Below are 25,132 nucleotides of genomic sequence, written 5' to 3' on the forward strand. Positions count from 1 at the left end.
CACCAGTGCCCCCTCCCTTCCCAAATCTTCACATTCTAAAGACAACACTTATATTATTATTATCCTTTATATGGCGCCACAAGGGATCTGCAGCGCTCAATTACAGAGTACATAAACAAATAATCAAAACCGTAAAGGGTGTACAGGGTAAATAAACATAGCTACAGTACATCAGCAGATGACATTGGAATAAGTATCAGGTGGCAGTAACCCGCAGGATTTGGTACAGTCAAAGATTATTAAAGTAAGAAAAGGATAAACACATGAGGGAAGAGGTTCCTTCTCATGAGAGCTTACATTCTAAAGGGGAGGTGCACACAGACAGGGGTGATACAGATGGGGTAGACATAGAGCATGGAGCAGAGGGTTAGGATGAGATTAGGCTGGGTTTGGTAGAGAAGTGGGTCTTGAGAGTCCGTTTGAAGTTTTGTAGAGAGGCGGACAGTCTGAGAGGGAGAGGTAGACCATTCCAAATAAAGGGAGCAGCACGTGAAAAATCTTGAAGATAGGAGTGGGAGGAAGTAATCAGTAGGCAGGAGAGGCGGCGTGCATTTTCAGAGCGAAGAGGACGGATGGGAGTGTAAAGGGAGATGAGGTCAGAGATGTGCAGTAAATGGGGGAGCTTGAATAGGATTCTGAAAGGGAAGGGAAGCCAGTGAAGGGCTTGTAGGAGAGGGGAGATGGACGTAGTACGTTTGGTGAAAGAGATGAGGCGGGCTGCAGCATTGAGGATAGATTGAAGTGGAGAGAGGCATTTGTCAGGGATGCCAGTCAGGAGGAGATTACAGTAGTCTAGTCTGGAGATGACCAGTGGAGATAAATCATTTCATTACCCAGTTTTCTCTCTTAAAATTCTGGGACACCTCACCTACTGTAAGTCATCTTATTAATAAATTCACAAGAAGTGCTTCTTTCACTTTAGTGTTACATATGTTGTTTTAGCTATTTACATTTTTAGGAAGTTTAGCACATGGGCATGCTTTATTTATTATCTTATTGTACAGTGCCTTGCTGCTTTTTTGTTATTTACATGAATGGTGAGATGTTAAGTGTAACCACATATAAGGTGAAGTGTACCTGCAGGCAATAATTCAGGCCCGATATTCATCATGTAATGACTAGAGCTCTTCCTAGCTAACCCACTTGCAGAGTAAATAAGATGGAATACAGATGGGAAGGTTATCTTTCTTCAAACCATAATAACCAAACATTTTTTTTTAAACCGGGATCATAGGGTTACATTTAGATAGCTTCCATCTGCTTTGCTATATTAAAGTCATTCTTATCTGAGGTAGGCTTTGGAAACGTATCAGCTGTTTACTTCTTTGCCTTTAACTCGTGCTGAGTATCATCCTATAAAATAATTTGAAATGTCTACATGAGAAAGCTAATACTTCATGTTTCTTGTCTTCTAGCTTCCCATGTCTTTCCTTGATTTATCTCGGCGAATGCCATTCTTTCTGAGCCTGGGATAAACTTTATGGGAAAACAAGCTACGATTTATCTCATTAACTGGCTTCTCTGTCAGACTAACATAGAAAACCTTTATATGATGGTCTGCATCATAAAACAGACAGAACATCAAACACTTCATTATACAGTAAAAAAAAAAAAGATTGTATGAGGTTAATATACATGTATTTTTATTTCAAAATTATTTGTGCATGATGGGGGTAATTCCAAGTTGATTGCAGCAGGAAATTTTTTAGCAGTTGGGCAAAACCATGTGCACTGCAGGGGAGGCAGGTATAACATGTGCAGAGAGAGTTAGACTTGGGTGGGTTATTTTGTTTCTGTGCAGGGTAAATACTGGCTGCTTTATTTTTACACTGCAATTTAGATTGCAGATTGAACTCACCACACCCAAATCTAACTCTTTCTGCACATGTTATATCTGCCTCCCCTGCAGTGCACATGGTTTTGCCCAACTGCTAAAAAATTTCCTGCTGCGATCAACTTGGAATTACCCCCTATATTGGAAGTCTGTGTTTTGTTGCAATCTCCATTTTACTTATGATTCAATACTTCACAGAATTACTGCTTCTCTGTCACGTGTGTCCTATTTAGGAGTGGATAAGCGCGGTTCTTCTCTTGGAGAACTAACTTGCTCATTCATCCTCCAGTGACATCTTTGCTCTGATAAATAGAAATCTGCATCTCCTTTACTTTATTATCTCCTCTGACAACTGTCCAAAGATTATCAGCATATCTGCCATGGTCATCACCTCCCCTCAAATTTCCATCAGCAATAACCACCATTTCCTTTGTCTCCCAAGCCCACTGCCTTGGTGTCACAAATAATTGTATTTATTTTATTACTGCTTATATAGCCTAGCATATTCTGTTGCACTTTATCCATCCTCTGCTTTATTCCTAACCTCCAGTCTCTTACCATCCCCACCACTGAAATTTTCCTAGAACATGCCCTCACCTTAACAAAGGTGCATCAGAAAATGTTTTCTACTCTCTCATCATCTCCCACCTCAGCCACTGCAACTTCCTGTCTAGCAGTCCCCTCATCTATCTCCGCTTCATTATATCCTCAATACTGTATAGCCCTGAAATTACTAACCCTTAACGAGAAAGTTCTCAACGGCACAACCCCATTATGCATCTCTTATCTCTTAAAATACAGTCGCTCATGTCCTCTTACAGTAGCTCTGCCTTTGACCTATGCCTCATCTCTGACAACCAGCTCTCCCTTTTCCTGTGCTGCTACCCTCTAATGGAATTACCTACCACATCTGACGAAGCTCTTCTTTAACTTAGAAATTCCCCAATTTTATTGGTTGTTTATTCCGCACAAGTCTTGGAAGGTAAGATACCTTCCAAAACTCTTCTTTAGTTTTTATATGTTTTAACAACTTAATATTGCTCCATTTCCATTTTATCAAAGAACATACTTTTTTTAAATATTTTATTGAAAAAATATTTACAGGGGGCACCATAGGCCCCATTGTAGTTGTACTCCATCCCCGGGTATCAATTGATCCCTTAGCAGCAATTGATCTCTAGTGGTATTACACCCAACCCACCAATGTTTGTAGTGCCACCTTTTGGGCATCAAACCCCCCCCCCCCCCCCCCCCACACACACACACACACACACACACACACACACACACACACACACACACACACACACACACACACACACATTTCCCCCTTACAACCTATATAAAAATGTCACTCTCTTGTGAAACTTGTGTCCGGAGCTCTAACGATCAGTGCACATTTAGTACAGGTGCATTCACCATGGAGTGCATCATTCTGCGTGGGATTTGGGCAGTGATGTTAGCAGTCACAGAACACTGCATCTGAGGGCCAGAGTAGGAGGCGGAAATCTGTTCTACAAATGCAGTATGGGCTTCCTCCGTTACATCTGCGGTATGGGCATGGACTACGGTAATGTAGGCAAAAGCCCAACTGTCTGCAGTCACAGTCCATGCTTCTAATGCGCACTTAAATGTTTCAAGTTCTCTGAAACTACATTTCTTTACTAGAGTTTACTCTACTCCCAACTATGGGGGTGATTCAAACTTGATCGCTGTGCTGCGAACAGATAGTTGTCGCCCAAGGTGGAGTGTAAATTCGCCCCGTGCAAGTGTGCGATCGCATGTGTACGCAGTGCAAAAAGTCCCTCAGTCAGCAGAAAGCTGCAAATACGTTTGCAACTCACTCACCATCAAATGTTTTTTTCAGTGTGCGCAGCAGAGGACTTACTCCTACAGTGCGATGAGGACAGGCTGATCGGGTACGGGGATGACGTCACACACCCTCCCAGAAAATGCTTGAGCACGCCTGGGTTTTCCATGACACTCTCAGAAAACGGCCAAATACCACCCACAAACGGCCTCTTCATGTCAATCAGCTTGCGAATGGCTGGGAGATTTAAATATTCGCACCAGCTTGTCGCTGTTTGGCAATATGCATGCGCATTGCGGTGCATTCGTAAGCGCAGTCAATCGATAATCATCTAATCAGGTCTGAATCGGGCCCTATGTAATTACTGGTACACCCACTTAACTATCCTAATTTCCAGTCTGAGACAATCTCACTCATGCTATGCCTTTTCTTATTAGAGTGTATGTTCTCTCTTGAGTAGTGGGCTCCCTACCCTTTGTTTTAATGTTCGCATTTTAGTACACATTGTATGACTCTCCTTTATACAGTAAATGCTCTGTTTTCCCCACTGTCACTGGCAGTGGTACAACTACACTTCTGGTGCTAGTGAGCAAGAACTGTTTTTCTCACCAGCACCAACCCAATCTGCATGTCATTGCTTAAACACGTCTATACAGTAAACAGAGGAAAAAATGTAGGGAAATGTTCCTACCCGCAAAATGGATATACTGTATTTTCCGTTATTAATAATGAAAGATTCACCTTTATTTATATACTGCCTACATACAGTATTATGAAGCAAAGAGTCGCTTTTGGTGCAGGTTCTTCCAAATATAAGTCCATTCCACGTTTAGAAGTTTACATTTGTTGAGAATTTATCAGAAATATAAACGGAAGGTCCTGATATCAAAATAGTGTGTAACTGACTGCCCAATATTGCTCTATACAGTATATCGCCCATTGGGTCCACAAACACTAATAATAATAATAATATGTATTTATAAACAGTAATGCCTAAGGAAAAACACCCTGGTGAAGAAGTTTGTGAAGGTTTAACATTTATAAAATTCACATCTATTATAAAAGAATCCCATATACTGTAGACGTAATGAATCTTTTTCCTAGTAGAAATGTCTTATACACATTTCATAAACTTGAGGAACTAGTCAGACAAGTGTCAGTGTGCAAATTTCATTACAGATCTACTTTGTGACATCACCCGTTATATAGAAATACTCGTGTGGCATTACCTCTCAGTCCATTCTCAACACTAGTGGTATTTTGTGATTTGTATAAATGACCTCTTGTCCATAATACATCTTATCATATGATTAAAGTAGCAGGGCTCCAAGCTGCTCGCCCACTGGATAAAACATGTCACCATTACAGCTGAATTGTAACCACACTCATTTATCTCCACTACAGAGTAAACACTGTCAAATTACCAAGCCCAGCCGCCTAAGGAGTTTTAACAAGACTTGTATGGTTTAAATGGTGCAGCTCAAGTAGAAAGGTGGCTGCCAGTTTCAAAGTGCGTGAATTGATAAGTATGACACGCTTCGCTTCTTTTAAATCTCAAGTTACCAAACAAAAGAGCGATAGTCTTTGAGGGCTACGTGCAGATTAAATAGCATACTGTATACAAAATAAAGCAGAGTACTAAAAAGTGTTTTTCTTTTAAAATATATCCAAATTATTAACATAGAATTTGAGCCCAAATGGGCAAATAAGAGACATGATGGTGTGCAGATCGAATTCAGGCAAAACATGTCCTGGTTTAACGACACACAGAGACAATAATCTCATGCCGTTATGTATGGTGGGCTTGATTCAGAGTTGATGCTAATGCAATCACAGCTGCAAATTTGTACGCAAAGCCTATGCGAGAATATGGAAATGTTGCAGCCGCAGGAATTAGTATTGAGACATTAGCGTACATACGCAGCAGTATTCGTATATTCTTCAGTAGTCTGAGCCCCGGGTAGCCCTGTGGTTGCGCAGCATGTCCATCTGTGCTGAGATGCTGGTGCCACGTTATCTGCATACTGGATGGCAGATGCAGGGTGCGACCCAGGCCACACTTGTGTTTTTGCTGCCACTGCCCTTTACTTCTCCCATATGCTCCCTGAATGTCCATCACAATGCAGATAAATCTGGTCTGTGACCGCCATCCCAAGCCCATCATTACACATGCACAGCGCAACTCAAACACATGACAGATCGCCAATAATGGTAAACATCAGTATAGCACACACCTCTGAATCCGGCCCGGTGTCCTCCCCTGATTGCAGTTATATCTGGATCAAATGCACTTTAGCATCTTTTTTTGATCTCCTAAACACCTTGTTTTGTCACCTCTGACACATCGTGAGCCTTAAAGTGATGTCACTAATTTATAGTGAATTGATTGGATGCTCAAAAAAGTGGAGAAATGCATACTGTATAGGTGGTGGGTAACTTTACCAGGCATTCCATTTTTTATGTCCTCTTCCAATGTGACATTGGGTTAAAGTATATGGGGGAAATTGCTTTGGTTTCTTTCTGATTTTAACAGTCAACAAAACACTTTTATTCATTGTAAAGATACCGTTGAGCAGTTCTGTGAAGGTAACAGGTTCCTCATAGCCTAAGTGCTTCAGACATGAGTAAATAAAATAAATGGCTTTTTTGCTTGGTCTTGTTAAAGGTGATCCTGATCTTAGGTTCACTTTTTCATATGACGTGAAAGATTCAAGCTGCAGTTTGGCATTTGTAGCTGTAAGTAATTGTGTAAAAAAAATAGAAAATAAATGGCTAGTCTGCACCTTTTTGCAGTTGTCAAGAGAGTAGGTCAAGGCATGTCCTGTAGACATCGCTCTCGGTAGTCCCTTCATTTCATTTTATATTACGCACATGTCATCTCCTAGTTAAGCATTGTAAAACCTTTTGAATCCTTTCTGTTTTATACAGAATCAAGGTTTTCAGCAATGATGTGTCAGTATTCAGAGAGTGTGAGTGGTGTCTACAACAGTGTGGACCTGCACCTACTGTATAAGCAGTATTGTATGTGTGTGTGTGTGTATTCTGCTCTCCCAAATAGACGCAGTGCCTGTGACAGGGGTAGGCAACCTGTGGCGATTCAGCTGCTGTAGAACTACATATGCCAGCATGTGCTGCTACAGTTTCAGTAGCAAAACTGTGGAAATGCATGCTGGGATGAGTAGTTCCACATCAGCTGGAGTGCCACAGGTATGCCTACACCTGACCTGGGACATGAGACTAAGCTATATTGAGTAGTATAATTGATCATTCACAGTGTCGCTTTAAATGTGTTTCTCTAACGTCCTAGTGGATGCTGGGGACTCCGTCAGGACCATGGGGAATAGCGGCTCCGCAGGAGACAGGGCACAAAAGTAAAAGCTTTAGGATCAGGTGGTGTGCACTGGCTCCTCCCCCTATGACCCTCCTCCAAGCCCCAGTTAGATTTTTGTGCCCGGCCGAGAAGGGTGCAATCTAGGTGGCTCTCCTAAAGAGCTGCTTAGAGTAAAAGTTTGTTAGGTTTTTTATTTTCAGTGAGTCCTGCTGGCAACAGGCTCACTGCTACGAGGGATTTAGGGGAGAGAAGTGAACTCACCTGCGTGCAGGATGGATTGGCTTCTTAGGCTACTGGACACCATTAGCTCCAGAGGGAGTCGGAACACAGGTCTCACCCTGGGGTTCGTCCCGGAGCCGCGCCGCCGACCCCCCTTGCAGATGCCGAAAAGTGAAGGTCCAGAAACGGCGGCAGAAGACTCTTCAGTCTTCATAAGGTAGCGCACAGCACTGCAGCTGTGCGCCATTGTTGTCAGCACACTTCATAGCAGCGGTCACTGAGGGTGCAGGGCGCTGGGGGGGGGGCGCCCTGGGCAGCAATGATAGTACCTTATTCTGGCTAAAAATACATCACATATAGCCCCTGGGGGCTATATGGATGTATTTAACCCCTGCCAGGTCTCAGAAAAACGGGAGAAGAAGCCCGCCGAAAAGGGGGCGGGGCCTATTCTCCTCAGCACACAGCGCCATTTTCCCTCACAGAAATGCTGGTGGGAAGGCTCCCAGGCTCTCCCCTGCACTGCACTACAGAAACAGGGTTAAAACAGAGAGGGGGGGCACTGATTTGGCGATATGACTACATATATTAAAATGCTATAAGGGAAAAGCACTTATATAAAGGTTGTCCCTGTATAATTATAGCGTTTTTGGTGTGTGCTGGCAAACTCTCCCTCTGTCTCCCCAAAGGGCTAAGTGGGTCCTGTCCTCTATCAGAGCATTCCCTGTGTGTGTGCTGTGTGTCGGTACGTGTGTGTCGACATGTATGAGGACGATGTTGGGAGGCGGAGCAAATTGCCTGTAATGGTGATGTCACTCTCTAGGGAGTCGACACCGGAATAGATGGCTTATTTAAGGAATTACGTGATAATGTCAACACGCTGCAAGTCGGTTGACGACATGAGACGGCCGGCAAACATATTAGTATCTGTCCAGGCGTCTAAAACACCGTCAGGGACGTTATAATGCCCATTTTACCTCAGTCGGTCGACACAGACACAGACACGGACACTGACTCCAGTGTCGACGGTGAAGAAACAAACGTATTTTCCTTTAGGGCCACACGTTACTTGTTAAGGGCAATGAAGGAAGTGTTACATATTTCTGATACTACAAGTACCACAAAAAAGGGTATTATGTGGGGTGTGGAAAAACTACCTATAGTTTTTCCTGAATCAGATAAATTAAATGAAGTGTGTGATGAGGCGCGGGGTTCCCCCGATAGAAAATTATTGGCGGTATACCCTTTCCCGCCAGAAGTTAGGGCGCGTTGGGAAACACCCCTTAGGGTGGATAAGGCGCTCACACGCTTATCAAAACAAGTGGCGGTACCGTCTCCAGATACGGCCGCCCTCAAGGAGCCAGCTGATAGGAGGCTGGAAAATATCCTAAAAAGTATATACACACGTACTGGTGTTATACTGCGACCAGCGATCGCCTCAGCCTGGATGTGCAGCGCGGGGGTGGCTTGGTCGGATTCCCTGACTGAAAATATTGATACCCTTGACAGGGACAGTATTTTATTTACTATAGAGCATTTAAAGAATGCATTTCTATATATGCGAGATGCACAGAGGGATATTTGCACTCTGGCATCAAGAGTAAGTGCGATGTCCATATCTGCCAAAAGATGTTTATGGACACGACAGTGGTCAGGTGATGCAGATTCCAAACGGCACAAAGATGTATTGCCGTATAAAGGGGAGGAGTTATTTGGGGTCGGTCCATCGGACCTGGTGGCCACGGCAACTGCTGGGAAATCCACCGTTTTTACCCTAAGTCACATCTATGCAGAAAAAGACACCGTCTTTTCAGCCTCAGTCCTTTCGTCCCCATAAGCATATCTGCCCAGGGATAGAGGAAAGGGAAGAAGACTGCAGCAGGCAGCCCATTCCCAGGAACAGAAGCCTTCCACCGCTTCTGCCAAGTTCTCAGCATGACGCTGGAGCCGTACAGGACCCCTGGATCCTACAAGTAGTATCCCAGGGGTACAGATTGGAAAGTCGAGACGTTTCCCCTCGCAGGTTCCTGAAGTCTGCTTTGCCAACGTCTCCCTCCGACAGGGAGGCAGTATTGGAAACAATTCACAAGCTGTATTCCCAGCAGGTGATAATCAAAGTACCCCTCCTACAACAAGGAAAGGGGTATTATTCCACACTATATTGTGGTACTGAAACCAGAAGGCTCGTGAGACCTATTCTAAATCTGAAATATTTGAACACTTAAAAAGGTTCAAATCAAGATGGAGTCACTCAGAGCAGTGATAGCGAACCAGGTAGAAGGGGACTATATGGTGTCCCGGGACATCAGGGATGCTTACCTCCATGTCCCAATTTGCCCTTCTCACCAAGGGTATCTCAGGTTCGTGGTACAGAACTGTCACTATCAGTTTCAGACGCTGCCGTTTTGGATTGTCCACGGCACTCCGGGTCTTTACCAAGGTAATGCCCGAAATGATGATTCTTCTTCGAAGAAAATAGACGACCTCCTGATAAGAGCAAGGTCCAGAGAACAGTTGGAGGTCGGAGTAGCACTATCTCAAGTAGTTCTACGACAGCACGGGTGGATTCTAAATATTCCAAAACCGCAGTTGTTTCCGACGACACGTCTGCTGTTCCTAGGGATGATTCTGGACACAGTCCAGAAAAAGGTGTTTCTCCCGGAGGAGAAAGCCAGGGAGTTATCCGAGCTAGTCAGGAACCTCCTAAAACCAGGAAAAGTGTCAGTGCATCATTGCACAAGAGTCCTGGGAAAAATGGTGGCTTATTACGAAGCGTTTCCATTCGGCAGATTCCACGCAAGAACTTTTCAGTGGGATCTGCTGGACAAATGGTCCGGATCGCATCTTCAGATGCATCAGCGGATAACCCTATCTCCAAGGACAAGGGTGTCTCTCCTGTGGTGGTTACAGAGTGCTCATCTTCTAGAGGGCCGCAGATTCGGCATTCAGGATTGGATGCTGGTGACCACGGAGGCCAGCCTGAGAGGCTGGGGAGCAGTCACACAGGGAAAAAATTTCCAGGGAGTGTGATCAAATCTGGAGACTTTTCTCCACATAAATATACTGGAGCTAAGGGCAATTTATAATGCTCTAAGCTTAGCAAGACCTCTGCTTCAAGGTCAGCCGGTATTGATCCAGTGGGACAACATCACGGCAGTCGCCCACGTAAACAGGGCGGCACAAGAAGCAGGAGGGCAATGGCAAAAACTGCAAGGATTTTTCGCTGGGCGGAAAATCATGTGATAGCACTGTCAGCAGTGTTCATTCCGGGAGTGGACAACTGGGAAGCAGACTTCCTCAGCAGGCACGACCTCCACCCGGGAGAGTGGGGACTTCATCGGGAAGTTTTCCACATGATTGTGAACCGTTGGGAAAGACCAAAGGTGTACATGATGGCGTCCCGCCTGAACAAAAAACTGGACAGGTATTGCGCCAGGTCAAGAGACTTTCAGGCAATAGCTGTGGACGTTCTGGTAACACCGTGGGCGTACCAGTCGGTGTATGTGTTTCCTCCTCTGCTTCTCATACCCAAGGTATTGAGAATTATAAGACGTAGAGGAGTAAGAACTATACTCGTGGCTCCGGATTGGCCAAGAAGGACTTGGTACCCGGAACTTCAAGAGATACTCACAGAGGACTCATGACCTCTGCCGCTAAGAAGGGACTTGCTTCAGCACGTACCATGTCTGTTCCAAGACTTACCGCGGCTGCGTTTGACGGCATGGCGGTTGAACGCCGGATCCTAAGGGAAAAAGGCATTCCGGAAGAGGTCATTCCTACCCTGGTCAAAGCCAGGAAGGACGTGACCGCACAACATTATCACCACATGTGGCGAAAATATGTTGCGTCGTGTGAGGCCAGGAAAGCTCCACGAAGAAATTTCAACTTGGTCGATTCCTGCATTTCCTGCAAACAGGAGTGTCTATGGGCCTCAGATTGGGGTCCATTAAGGTTCAAATTTCGGCCCTGTCGATTTTCTTCCAGAAAGAATTGGCTTCAGTTCCTGAAGTCCAGAAGTTTGTCAAGGGAGTACTGCATATACAACCCCCTTTTGTGCCTCCAGTGGCACTGTGGGATCTCAACGTAGTGCTGGGATTCCTCAAATCACATTGGTTTAAACCGCTCAAATCTGTGGATTTGAAATATCTCACATGGAAAGTGACCATGATGTTGGCCCTGGCCTCGGCCAGGCGAGTGTCAGCATTGGCGGCTTTGTCTCACAAAAGCCCATATCTGATTGTCCATTCGGACAGGGCAGAGCTGCGGACTCGTCCCCAGTTTCTCCCTAAGGTGGGGTCAGCGTTTCACCTGAACCAGCTTATTGTGGTACCTGCGGCTACTAGGGACTTGGAGGACTCCAAGTTGCTAGATGTTGTCAGGGCCCTGAAAATATCGGTTTCCAGGACGGCTGGAGTCAGGAAAACTGACTTGCTGTTATCCTGTAGGCCCCCAAAAAACTGGGTGCTCTTGCTTCTAAGCAGACGATTGCTAGTTGGATGTGTAGTACAATTCAGCTTGCACATTCTGTGGCAGGCCTGCCACAGCCAAAATATGTAAATGCCCATTCCACAAGGAAGGTGGGCTCATCCTGGGCGGCTGCCCGAGGGGTCTCGGCATTACAACTCTGCCGAGCAGCTACGTGGTCGGGGGGAGAACACGTTTGTAAAATTCTACAAATTTGATACCCTGGCTAAAGAGGACCTGGAGTTCTCTCATTCGGTGCTGCAGAGTCATCCGCACTCTCCCGCCCTTTTGGGAGCTTTGGTATAATCCCCATGGTCCTGACGGAGTCCCCAGCATCCACTAGGACGTTAGAGAAAATAAGATTTTACTTACCGATAAATCTATTTCTCGTAGTCCGTAGTGGATGCTGGGCGCCCATCCCAAGTGCGGATTGTCTGCAATACTTGTACATAGTTATTGGTACAAAAAATCGGGTTATTATTGTTGTGAGCCATCTTTTCAGAGGCTCCGCTGTTATCATGCTGTTAACTGGGTTCAGATCACAGGTTGTACAGTGTGATTGGTGTGGCTGGTATGAGTCTTACCCGGGATTCAAAATCCTTCCTTATTGTGTACGCTCGTCCGGGCACAGTATCCTAACTGAGGCTTGGAGGAGGGTCATAGGGGGAGGAGCCAGTGCACACCACCTGATCCTAAAGCTTTTACTTTTGTGCCCTGTCTCCTGCGGAGCCGCTATTCCCCATGGTCCTGACGGAGTCCCCAGCATCCACTACGGACTACGAGAAATAGATTTATCGGTAAGTAAAATCTTATTATTACAGACACAACACTGCATTTGAAAAAATAATGACTTCTAGATGTTTTGCAGTTCATTTTTTTAACAGAAAACAAGGGATGTCAGTATTTTGCAGTTTTCTACTTTTGTGCCTGAAAAATATTATCTGTGATTAACTTTAACACTTTAGTTGCTTGTGAAATATTAGACTGTTTAATGCGACATAGGGCTCTACTCAGCTATAGCGTCTATGTTGTTATGTATATTGTCGGACAACATTTCAACAATATTTTTTCTCAATTATTTTCCCTTAACCGCTGTTCCTGGTGAGTCACAGCAGGTAGTTTTGTGTATCCCTGTAGACAGACTGCCCCTTCCACTATACAGTATATAGTGTATATATTTATACTGTATGTATGTACTATATATGTGTGTGTGTATATATATATATATATACACACACGCACACACACACACACACACACACACACACACACACACACACACACACACACACAACCCTGCACCCTCCTTAGCAGTTTCAATCACCTTAATGCTTTAATATGCAACTAGATGAAAGACAGAAGTCAAATGGCAGGTGAGCTTTAAACCAGGTAAGCACACTTGTGAAGTTGCGTTAGTGACTGTCTTACCTTTAAAAAGCCATAAGTGTGGCAGGTAAGCTTTAAACCAGGTAAGCACATTTTTTCCCAATGAAGCCGCAGTTGCCAGGTCTCTAAAAAATCTGTGTGAAAGTTTATGTGATAGAGTAGGACTTGCAGTGAAATGGGGTCCCGTGGAGTGGGCCGCAAGCTTGCGTGCATTGTACAATTCATAAACCAAAATCCCATTGTTTATCTAGTTGCATTAAGGTGAATGAAACTGCTAAGGAGAGTGCAGGGTTCTCTGTATATATATAATTGAGTTCGGTAGTCACAGCCGACCGCACCCAAGCCTAGGGGTGGGGAGTACGTGAGTGCACCCCTCTCCTGGGAATGGCGAGTGCGATGCCTTTTCACTTCTGGGGGGAAGGGGGGGGCTGACACTGAAATGCGTGGCGGACTAGCCCTGTGCTGGGCATCCCCCCCGCATGTCAATGTGAATGATCGTAGCTGTGCTAAATTTAGCACAGCTACGATCAACTCGGAGTGACCACCATAACCCCTTTGTTGTTATGACACAAGAGACTGCTTAAAATGAACATCCAACTTACCTGGTCTCAGATATTTAATTACTTACAAATATGGCTTTATAAGAAAAAACAAACAATTTGTGTTCCCTAATGCACACTGAGTGAAAAATAATACTACATCTTGGGGGTAATTCCAAGTTGATCGCAGCAGGATTTTTGATAGCAATTGGGCAAAACCATGTGCACTGCAGGGGGGACAGATATAACATGTGCAGAGAGAGTTAGATTTGGGTGGGGTGTGTTCAAACTGAAATCTAAATTGCAGTGTAAAAATAAAGCAGCCAGTATTTACCCTGCATAGAAACAATATAACCCACCGAAATCTAACTCTCTCAGCAAATGTTATATTTGTCCCCCCTGCAGTGCACATGGTTTTGCCCAATTGCTAACAAACTTGCTGCTGCGATCAACTCAGAATTACCCCCAATAATCAGATAATACGGACCTCTTAGTTGCGTGTATCTGCAGATATAGGGTTAAGCCCCCAGGCCGATCGGCAAGGAGTCTCCGTCACTGGGGGTCCCTAATACCAGGTATGGGTCCGGGGTGCAGGACCCCATCATGTTTGCACAGGTCGGCTACAACAGGTCAGCACACAAATATGGCTTTATACCATTTCCACCCATGTTTGGGTTTTTTTCTTGTTACCTTTTTTTTTTAATGTGTCTTTTTTCTAAACCCAAAATGACTGCACTCCTCGGTTTGTGAATACAGCATCCATACATGTCTACCAAATTGCATTGGAAAATCTTTTAAAACTCAATACACAATTTCAGCATTTGGAGACTTGGCTGCAGAGAATAGCCATAAAACACTGCAGATACGTTTTATAGTTCTGCATGACAGTTTTATTTTTCCCCCACTAATTAATCATAGAAGAAAGGCATTGCTCTAGACTTAGAAAATAAATATGTTTTGCTGCAACACATTTGTGACAGCATGATCATCATATATATTTATTTTGCAGTAGGTGGACTGGTATAGTAGATGGCCATACACAGTCGTAGCAATCTTGGAAGAAATATTCAAGTACTTGTACAGGGTTTAATTTTGTGGACACAGGTCTACACAAATAATAAATTCAATCAGATAAATTATATGCTGTTCAGCACAAAGTAGTTCCTTATACAGTAATATAGACCCTGGCTAACTGTAGTCATGTGCTTACGTCATAGACGTGCAGTAAGGTAAATGTCTGGGGGCGGTACTGGCTACTACCAGAGCCAGATTTACACACATACTGATGCGGGGATCTCGGCATGGATATGGTGCAAGCACAACAAGCCCCTTGCAGACTCGCTGCACCGCTGACTCGGTGGCGAGCTGCGCACGCCACAGGTTGTATTCCCACTCTATGGGTGTCGTGGACACCCACGAGTGGGAATAGTCCCTGCTAGTCTGCATTCTAAGGGTGCTGGATGTAGGAAGAGGTATTCTGCCGGTCACATAACTACATCTAGGAAAAGTTGTTTTGGGGGTAGAAAAAGCACTGGGTTAACCCCATGGGGTAATGAAAATATAAGTGAGCCGGTATCTGGAAAGAATATTGATATGTGTTAAATAATAACACTCTTTTGAGTGAAAGATATTACTATATAGCTAGCATCAAGGACCGGCGGTGCTCCCAGGAGTTGTAAACAACATTTGCATACGTTACAGAAGAGAAAAGACAACTGTATTTTTCTGGGGCACTCTTAGAATAAAATTAAAATGTGACTTTTATTTAGACTTTAAAGGACTTACAATGACATACCAACATATAACAGTTAATAATAAAAAGTAAGTAATACCGTTTGCTGATGAGCCTCTCGTTACTACAAATTTAAATGTGTGTTCACTTGTTTAATGTACACAGAGCCACCCAGGCCAAATGTGCACGTCGTACGGACAGCGCACTTGCACGCCGCTACCGCAATCATGAGTAGAGGCGCTACCTCCCATGAATGGACACTGGGCGGGTAGCCGCATCAGATAAGTCCCGCTAGAGATAGTAACGCTGCAGTGAATTATTAAATACTGCCGTAACAATCATATGCTGCAGCTCTTAAACAATCAGTAACTCTGTATAACACTCACAGGATAATAGGTGGCTTACACACTGTACACGCCGCTTTTGCAAATTTTATGCGCTAATATTACCGCTCATTTAATTGCATGCCTATATACTATACCCAATTGTGTGTGTGTGTGAAGGTATTAGGCAAATATCCAGTTTAGTCTGCGGTTTATAGAAATAATTATTACACTGTGAATCTGATTCCGTGAAGAAACACCTGTGGGTTCTCTCATCTACAGTTTGATGTCCTAGGATATGATTGTAGACAGCAGAAACCCTGGATGTCACCTTCATGTGAAACTTCTTTCTTGGTATTTACCATTCAAATGAGCGGTTTGATAAAATTTAATTGTGGAGTTAATAATGACCAGAGTCTTTTTGAAGAAATATCTTTAGTTACATTGCTATACTTGACACACAATAGTAATAATGTTACTAATTTTTTGTTGGGCTTATTATTACTAAGCATGAAGATAAACTAATTACGAATAGGGACCTCTCCCCTGTGCCAATTCACAGGCACATTAAGAGATGAAAGCAGATACAGGTCTTTGGGGCTCATGTGTGTACCTAATATGGTTGTCTCATTGTAAATGAGAAGCTCACGTAGCAGATTTTCAATAGCAGAAACCTTGTACACGACACATGCTATCCTCTGAGAACAAAATGCAGTACAAGGTACTTTTTATATATACCCTTATCAACTACTATCTAATTTACCAACAGTAACAATACTTATCATAATTTGTGCTGATACTATATGTGTATTAAACTAGATTGTTCTCTGCTATATGGTAGTGGCAGAGAAAATGTGTATGGCAAGAAATGTTTCTATTTTAATTTACTGTAATGTGATGTTTGTGGTACTATTGTAACAAGTAACCATCCAGATTCCACATAGTGGGTTAATAAGCAACATATTAATGTATTGTTACCTTTTGGATACAAAAGTTAGAATCATGGCAACATGTGTTTCCATCTGTCTGTATGAGGTTCTAGAGAGAAATATTTATAGCTGTCTAAATAGACTTAATATTTGTCACAGGACTGTATCTCAGATGTAAATTAAACAAGTGAACACACATTTACATTTGTAGTAACGAGAGGCTCATCAGCAAACAGTATTACCTGCTTTTTATTATTAAATGTTATATGTTGGTATGTCACTATAAGTCCTTTGAAGTCTAATAAAAGTTAAGTATTCATTTTATTCTAAGAGCCCCAGAAAGATAGAGTTGTCTTTTCTCTTCTGTAATGTATGCACATAACTACATTCCCAGCAGTATATATTGCTGGAAACATGGTGGGTTTTGATCAGAGATGTGCGGAAAAGATAGGCCTACCCTGCCTTAGACTTTATACTCCAGATTTTTTTACTATAAAAATGATTAGAATAATACAAAGAAGATATTTATAATATATTCTTGGTATTTTTCATATACTTTATATAGTCAAAACTCTGGTGTATGCTGAAGTATCACCTGCCTCACCCCACCGCACGTCACTGGCTCACATCTTACTCAATTCACACTTGCTGTTTGCTTTCAGGCTCTCATAGTACTGATTTCCCCTAGAAATCATCTCCATAGCCACCTACTACACCCTGATGTGATTGAGTGTCAGTCCATATCATTACTTCATACCTGTATCACAGTGACCACCAAGGCATTCTGCCCATAGCCTTCTGTGCATTTAATGGAATCCACTGTAACAAGCTATAGTGTATTTGCATATTAATGAACGTATTGGCATTAAATTATGTGTGTCGTAAATCAAACAGCAATGCTGCTTTATGGTGTTGGCCTGTTTTAACTACATATGCATTTTAAACAATAAATAATACCCAGCAAGCATTAAGGTAATTTGAATCAGTTGCCAGAGGACAAGGATCTTACATCAAAGTTATAAGTTGTGTCATAAAGCACTTCCTAAATAAATTCATTGTATTTTTAATATCTCAAATTCAAAGCACTAATTCACTTGCTTGTCCTTTCAGCCTCCCTGCATCCGGTATTTCCTGCAGTATATAAAGTGGATTCATACACTGGTTTGAAGGTTCACTTAGAACTCATGAGCTCCTCTGTCTCATGTAAAGAGACCTATTCATAACTCAGGTGTGAAAAAATCACTGCAAAACCAGTTCTCAGCTACCACAATTTCTTCTCATGTTATGAAAATCACCTTTACATAATAAAAGCTAATAATAGTTCTGCTTGTGAAATAGCGTGTCTTGCAGTTTCTTGTTTGACATGTTCTGTAGCTGCGTAAATTAGCTGTACGTGATAACTATTTTCCTGACCCATGATAATGGGGAGAAATGATAATACTGAACAGAGGGTGGTTGGTTGAAATGTTCATTTCATTAGATTTTTATATCAGTGTCACCGCTGAAGTGCATGAACAAAGTGATCATCTGATAGGTTAGGCTCTTGGTACTCAGCGGGGCAAACCATCTTATGTTCATCTCAGTGTGATGATATATTCTAACTAGTGGTGCCACCTTTTGTGTCACAGTACTGTACATGGATGGATGTGCCACCACACTTTAAGGGTCATGAGGTGTTAAAACACAAGTTATATATATGAACTTTTATATCAGGGGATAGTCATAAAAATATTTAGAAGACTTCACGTTTTATGAAGCACTGTCAAGTCCATCATAAAGAAGTGAGTACAATATATTACGTTTGAATTTGTCTAGAGTAAGTCTTCTAAAACTTGTTGGAAAATTGGCACATTATGGAGGCGTTTTAATAGTGACATAGGCCCTCATTCCGAGTTGTTCGCTCGCAAGGCGATTTTAGCAGAGTTACACACGCTAAGCCGCTGCCTACTGGGAGTGAATCTTAGCTTCTTAAAATTGCGAACGATGTATTCGCAATATTGCGATTACAAACTACTTAGCAGTTTCTGAGTAGCTTCAGACTTACTCGGCATCTGCGATCAGTTCAGTGCTTGTCGTTCCTGGTTTGACGTCACAAACACACCCAGCTTTCGTCCAGACACTCCTCCGTTTCTCCAGCCACTCCCGCGTTTTTTCCGGAAACGGTAGCGTTTTTATCCACACGCCCATAAAACGCCGTGTTTCCGCCCAGTAACACCCATTTCCTGTCAATCACACTACGATCGCCGGAGCGAAGAAAAAGCCGTGAGTAAAAATACTATCTTCATAGCAAAATTACTTGGCGCAGTCGCAGTGCGAACATTGCGCATGCGTACTAAGCAGAAAAACGCTGCGATGCGAAGAAAAATACCGAGCGAACGACTCGGAATGAGGGCCATAGTTTACAGTATGAAATAAGATTTTCCATTTCTACTTATTGCTGTTATAGAAAGGGGCAGTAAGTGATGTCCAGTCCCCAGGTGACACTGGCTTACTTCTATAGATAGTCTTACCTTTCACCAGGCCTGTCGATTGTCTATCAGTGCATGAGTAAATTAGATTTTCGGCTACTACTTGCACACTGGAACTGGATTTTGAAGTGAGAAATAATTTAATAGGAGAAAAATGTTTTAATCCAATAGTAAAGCGTTTTTCCTTTGGCACCCTACAGTAATGCCATTTTGTGCTGGAGTTTGCAGTCAGATTACCACCAAGAACCATGATATATAGGCACCTTCACAGAAGACCCCCGATTTAGGCTCCATTACCAGGTGGGGGTGGCCTTGATCTACTGTATATCCTGCAAATACTCACATTTTTGCAGGATTCTAGGCCTTTCTTTCTTTGAAATACATCCCTAGAGTATGTCTCCCAGGTTATTAGGTGGCCTTTCCTAATGACAAATTACAAATCTGAATTCTGCAGGACAAGATAAGCCTCAAATCTGTGGAAGATACTCTATTTACTTCCTGAGCACCTGCTGTTTTTAATATGAGGACTTTTATACAGGTTCTCTTCTCACAATCACTATTCAAAGCATTTTTCACCAGTAATTTTAAAAGGTAGAAAATCGATCACATCTGTTGCTCTTCAATACTAGTCTGAAAGTAGTAACTGTGAGCCTTAAGGGGGGTACTCATGGAGCGATATTCTAAGCAATCTGACTAGATTGCTTAGAATATAAGCCTGATCGCTCCGTGTGTAGCCCTTACAGCGATAGCGATGCGCAGCCCCGCGCATCGCTATCGCTGCTGCTAGATTGGCCTGCCAATCTAGCGGGTCGCACACTTCACCCGCTGGGTGAAGTGAGCGGCCCCCCGTCTCCCCCCGCATGCTCAGCACAGATCGCGCTGTGCTGAGCGGCAAGAGAGATGTGTGCTGAGCAGTTCGCTCAGCACACATCTCTCCCCGCATCAACCCGTCTATATGGGCCTTTAGTTTTTGGAAAACTTGCACAGTAGCTTTGATAACAATCTTGCTAATAAATTACTATATTCTTTGGTTGTTTTTCTAACATAACAGATTGCATTGGAAGAATTGTATATACTATTTTTGCGGATGCATATTTAAAAAAAAATCTTTGAACAAAAATAAGTAGTAATAAGATTAATAATATCTGTATTATATTGGCAAAACCAGCTGGTCTATATGAATAATGTTTCTGTTTATAAGGCCGACAAGAATGGCCACGGCTCCTCAGTACTAAAGGGGGTGTGGTCATATGCAGAGAGGCGTGGCCCAATACCCTAAAATTAAAAATGGAAATACAAGTTTCCTGTTGTTGCGAAGAAAGCACAGAGGGCATCGCCAGTTGCACAGGGGAACATTTGTTCCCCTCAGCAGTGCTGCAAAAGGGGAAAATTTAGCAGCTGGACCCCTCCAGCAAGCCCAGGCTCAGCTATTTAGTACCCGCTCCTCACTCCCTCTCTGTGCCACTTTTTATCAGGATGTACTTACTGATATTTTTACCTCAGGATTGGCATTTTTCCAAGAACTGGTGTGCACAGTATTGCCAGAATATTTTACATACTGTAATGCTAAGAATCACAGACATTGGGTGCCAATCAAAGTCTAATATAATCATCTTTGTTAAGAAATTATTAGCAGTTTCTTATATAGCGCAGCATATTCCGTTGCGCTTTACAATTAGAACAACAGTTATAAAACAAAACTGGGCAAAGACACAGACAGACATAGAGGTAGGAAGGCCCTGCTCGCAAGCTTACAATCTATAGAAAGTTTAGCTTTGAACCTCTTGTTGTGAAGGACTGGGTTGAAATCTGGAACAAATTAACCTGCAGTTAATTCCATGTTAAAGTGACAGAAAATGCACTTTAACTATTCTTGCGTGAATGCCATGTGCTGTCCAAGCTGCATAAAATGTTGTCCTTTTCCAGACAAATTCATATTTTCTCTGCATTTAGTGAGACAGCACTGAACAATTTGTCCCAAATGTATTAAGCCTTAAAAAGTGCTACAGTGGAAACGGCTGAAGAGTGATAAATGACCAGCCAATTAGCCCCTGTCATTTTTCAAACACAGCCTCTGACATGGCAGTTAGGAAGCTGATTGGCTGGTCATTTATCACTCTTTATCCGTCTCCACTATATCACTTTTTAAGGCCTAATACATTTAGGCTTTGGAGGACTACAAAAAAAGTATTTTCTTGATTATCCAAATTGACATTCCCCTTCCCCCAAATATATTTTATTCCCTCTTCCTGTCTCTTCTACCACCAGTCACCAAAATTTGCTACTCTGACATATTTCTGCTGCCACATGCAGTAATTTGTACCTATGTTCAGATGTGTCATACACCTAGCCTCAATACACCATGTGGCACGAGAAAGCTGCACTGATCGATGTATGGCAAAGTGATTTTTTTCTATTAAATCTTCATGTTAGTCACACTGTAAGCACAACAAACCACAACTCAGTCTCTACTAGAGACACCATGCTGAGACTTTAACTGCACAGGAATTAGTTTTCTCTGACGTCCTAGTGGATGCTGGGAACTCCGAAAGGACCATGGGGAATAGCGGCTCCGCAGGAGACTGGGCACAACTAAAGAAAGCTTTTAGGTCACCTGGTGTGCACTGGCTCCTCCCACTATGACCCTCCTCCAAGCCTCAGTTACATTTTGTGCCCGGCCGAGGTTGGATGCACACTAGGGGCTCTCCTGAGCTTCTAAAAAGAAAGTATATAATTAGGTTTTTTATTTTACAGTGAGACCTGCTGGTAACAGGCTCACTGCAGCGAGGGACTAAGGGGAGAAGAAGCGAACCTACCTGCTTGCAGCTAGCTTGGGCTTCTTAGGCTACTGGACACCATTAGCTCCAGAGGGATCGACCGCATGGAACTGGCCTTGGTGTTCGGTCCCGGAGCCGCGCCGCCGTCCCCCTTACAGAGCCAGAAGCAAGAAGAGGTCCGGAAAATCGGCGGCAGAAGACATCAGTCTTCACCAAGGTAGCGCACAGCACTGCAGCTGTGCGCCATTGCTCCTCATACACACTTCACACTCCGGTCACTGAGGGTGCAGGGCGCTAGGGGGGGGGCCCTGAGCAGCAATAAAAACACCTTGGCTGGCAAAAATACCACAATATATAGCCCCAGAGGCTATATATGTGATAATTACCCCTGCCAGAATCCATAAAAAAGTGGGAGAAAAGTCCGCGAAAAAGGGGCGGAGCTATCTCCTTCAGCACACTGGCGCCATTTCTCCCTCACAGCTCCGCTGGAAGGAAGCTCCCTGGCTCTCCCCTGCAGTCTACACTACAGAAAAGGGTAAAAAAGAGAGGGGGGGCACTAAATTTAGGCGCAGTATATATAACAGCAGCTATAGGGGACATAATTCAGTTAGTCCCTGCATTATATAGCGCTCTGGTGTGTGCTGGCATACTCTCACTCTGTCTCCCCAAAGGGCTTTTGTGGGTCCTGTCCTCTGTTAGAGCATTCCCTGTGTGTGTGCGGTGTGTCGGTACGGCTGTGTCGACATGTTTGATGAGGATAATGATGTGGAGGCGGAGCAGATGCCTATAGAAGGGATGTCACCCCCTGCGGGGCAGACACCTGAGTGGATGGACTTATGGAAGGAATTGCGTGCACGTGTCGACTCCTTACACAAAAAATTTGACGACATGCCAAATGCGGGACAGCCGGCTTCTCAGCTCGTGCCTGTCCAGGCGTCTCAAAGACCATCGGGGGCTCTAAAACGCCCGCTACCTCAGATGGCAGACGTGGATGTCGACACGGATACTGACACCAGTGTCGACGACGATGAGTCTAGTCTAATGTCCACTAAGGCTATTCGTTGCATGATTGAAGCAATGAAAGAGGTGTTACAAATTTCTGATATAAACCCAGGTACCACTAAAAAGGGTATTATGTTTGGGGAGAAAAAACTACCCGTAGTTTTTCCCCCATCAGAAGAATTAAATGAAGTGTGTGAAGAAGCGTGGGCTTTCCCTGATAAAAGATTGGTAATCTCTAAGAAGTTACTAATGGCGTTCCCTTTCCCGCCAGAGGATAGGTCACGTTGGGAGACACCCCCTAGGGTGGATAAAGCGCTCACACGTTTGTCTAAAAAGGTGGCACTACCGTCTCCGGATACGGCCGCCCTCACGAAACCTGCTGATAGAAAGCAGGAGGCGATCCTGAAGTCTGTATATACACACTCAGGCATTATACTTAGACCAGCTATTGCGTCAGCATGGATGTGCAGTGCTGCCGCTGCGTGGTCAGATTCCCTGTCAGAAAATATTGACACCCTAGACAGGGACACTATTCTGCTAACCATAGAGCATATAAAAGACTCAGTCTTATACATGAGAGATGCACAGAGGGAGATCTGCCGGCTGGCATCTAAAATAAGTGCATTGTCCATTTCTGCTAGGAGAGGCTTATGGACTCGCCAGTGGACAGGGGATGCAGATTCAAAAAGGCACATGGAAGTTTTGCCTTATAAGGGGGAGGAGTTATTTGGGGATGGTCTCTCGGACCTAGTTTACACAGCAACTGCTGGGAAGTCAGCATTTTTACCCCATGTTCCCTTACAGCCTAAAAAGGCGCAGTTTTATCAGGTACAGTCCTTTCGGACTCAGAAAAACAGGCGTGGAAAAGGCGAGTCCTTTCTGTCCAGAGGCAGAGGTAGGGGAAAAAGGCTGCACCAAACAGCAGGTTCCCAGGAGCAAAAGTCCTCCCCCGCTTCTTCCAAGTCCGCCGCATGACGGTGGGGCTCCACAGGCGGAGCCAGGTACGGTGGGGGGCCGCCTCAAAAATTTCAGCGATCAGTGGGCTCGCTCACAGGTGGATCCCTGGATCCTGCAAATAGTATCTCAAGGGTACAAACTGGAATTCGAGGCGTCTCCACCCCACCGGTTCCTAAAATCTGCCTTGCCGATTACTCCTTCAGACAGGGAGGCTGTGCTAGCGGCAATTCACAAGCTGTATTCTCAGCAGGTGATAATCAAGGTGCCCTTACTTCAACAAGGATGGGGTTACTATGCCACACTGTTTGTGGTACCGAAACCGGACGGTTCGGTGAGACCCATTTTAAATTTGAAATCCTTGAACACATACATAAAAAAATTCAAGTTCAAGATGGAATCGCTCAGGGCGGTTATTGCAAGCCTGGACGAGGGGGATTACATGGTATCCCTGGACATCAAGGATGCTTACCTGCATGTTCCCATTTACTATCCTCACCAGGAGTACCTCAGATTTGTGGTACAGGATTGCCATTACCAATTCCAGACTCTGCCGTTTGGACTCTCTACGGCACCGAGGGTGTTTACCAAGGTAATGGCGGAAATGATGATACTCCTTCGAAGAAAGGGAGTTTTAATTATCCCGTACTTGGACGATCTCCTAATAAAGGCGAGGTCCAAGGAGCAGTTGTTGGTGGGAGTAGCACTATCTCAGGAGGTGCTACACCAGCACGGTTGGATTCTGAATATTCCAAAATCACAGCTGGTTCCGACGACACGTCTACTGTTCCTGGGTATGATTCTGGATACAGTCCAGAAAAAAGTGTTTCTCCCGGAGGAGAAAGCCAAGGAGCTGTCATCTCTAGTCAGAGACCTCCTGAAACCAAAACAGGTATCGGTGCATCACTGCACGCGGGTCCTGGGAAAGATGGTGGCTTCTTACGAAGCAATTCCTTTTGGCAGGTTCCATGCCAGAATCTTTCAGTGGGACCTGTTGGACCAATGGTCCGGATCGCATCTTCAGATGCATCGCCTAATAACCCTGTCTCCAAGAACCAGGGTGTCTCTGCTGTGGTGGCTGCAGAGTGCTCATCTTCTAGAGGGCCGCAGATTCGGCATACAGGACTGGGTCCTGGTGACCACGGATGCCAGCCTTCGAGGCTGGGGGGCAGTCACACAGGGAAGAAACTTCCAAGGACTATGGTCGAGTCAGGAGACTTCCCTACACATAAATATTCTGGAACTAAGGGCCATTTACAATGCCCTAAGTCAGGCAAAATCCCTGCTTCTACACCAGCCGGTACTGATCCAGTCAGACAACATCACGGCAGTCGCCCATGTAAATCGACAGGGCGGCACAAGAAGCA

At 44.0% G+C, this 25,132-nt stretch overlaps 1 protein-coding gene across 5 annotated transcripts in view; it reads left to right on the forward strand.

Annotated features, from left to right (window-relative positions):
- Positions 1-25,132, forward strand: part of COMMD10 (COMM domain containing 10) — a 788,131-nt gene that overhangs the window by 341,046 nt on the left and 421,953 nt on the right. The window contains exon 6 of one of the 5 annotated variants that reach the window (XM_063964169.1): positions 17,675-17,851. The exons of 3 other annotated variants lie outside the window; for them this stretch is intronic. In XM_063964169.1, coding sequence (XP_063820239.1) covers positions 17,675-17,731 — 57 coding nt within the window. In that variant the 3' untranslated portion in view covers positions 17,732-17,851. Of the gene's footprint in view, positions 1-5,048; positions 5,130-17,674; positions 17,852-25,132 lie in introns of those variants that run through there. One more of the 5 variants, XM_063964168.1, reaches the window with a different exon arrangement.

The sequence above is a fragment of the Pseudophryne corroboree genome, chromosome 1 (assembly GCF_028390025.1).
Source record: "Pseudophryne corroboree isolate aPseCor3 chromosome 1, aPseCor3.hap2, whole genome shotgun sequence".
NCBI lineage: Eukaryota > Metazoa > Chordata > Amphibia > Anura > Myobatrachidae > Pseudophryne > Pseudophryne corroboree.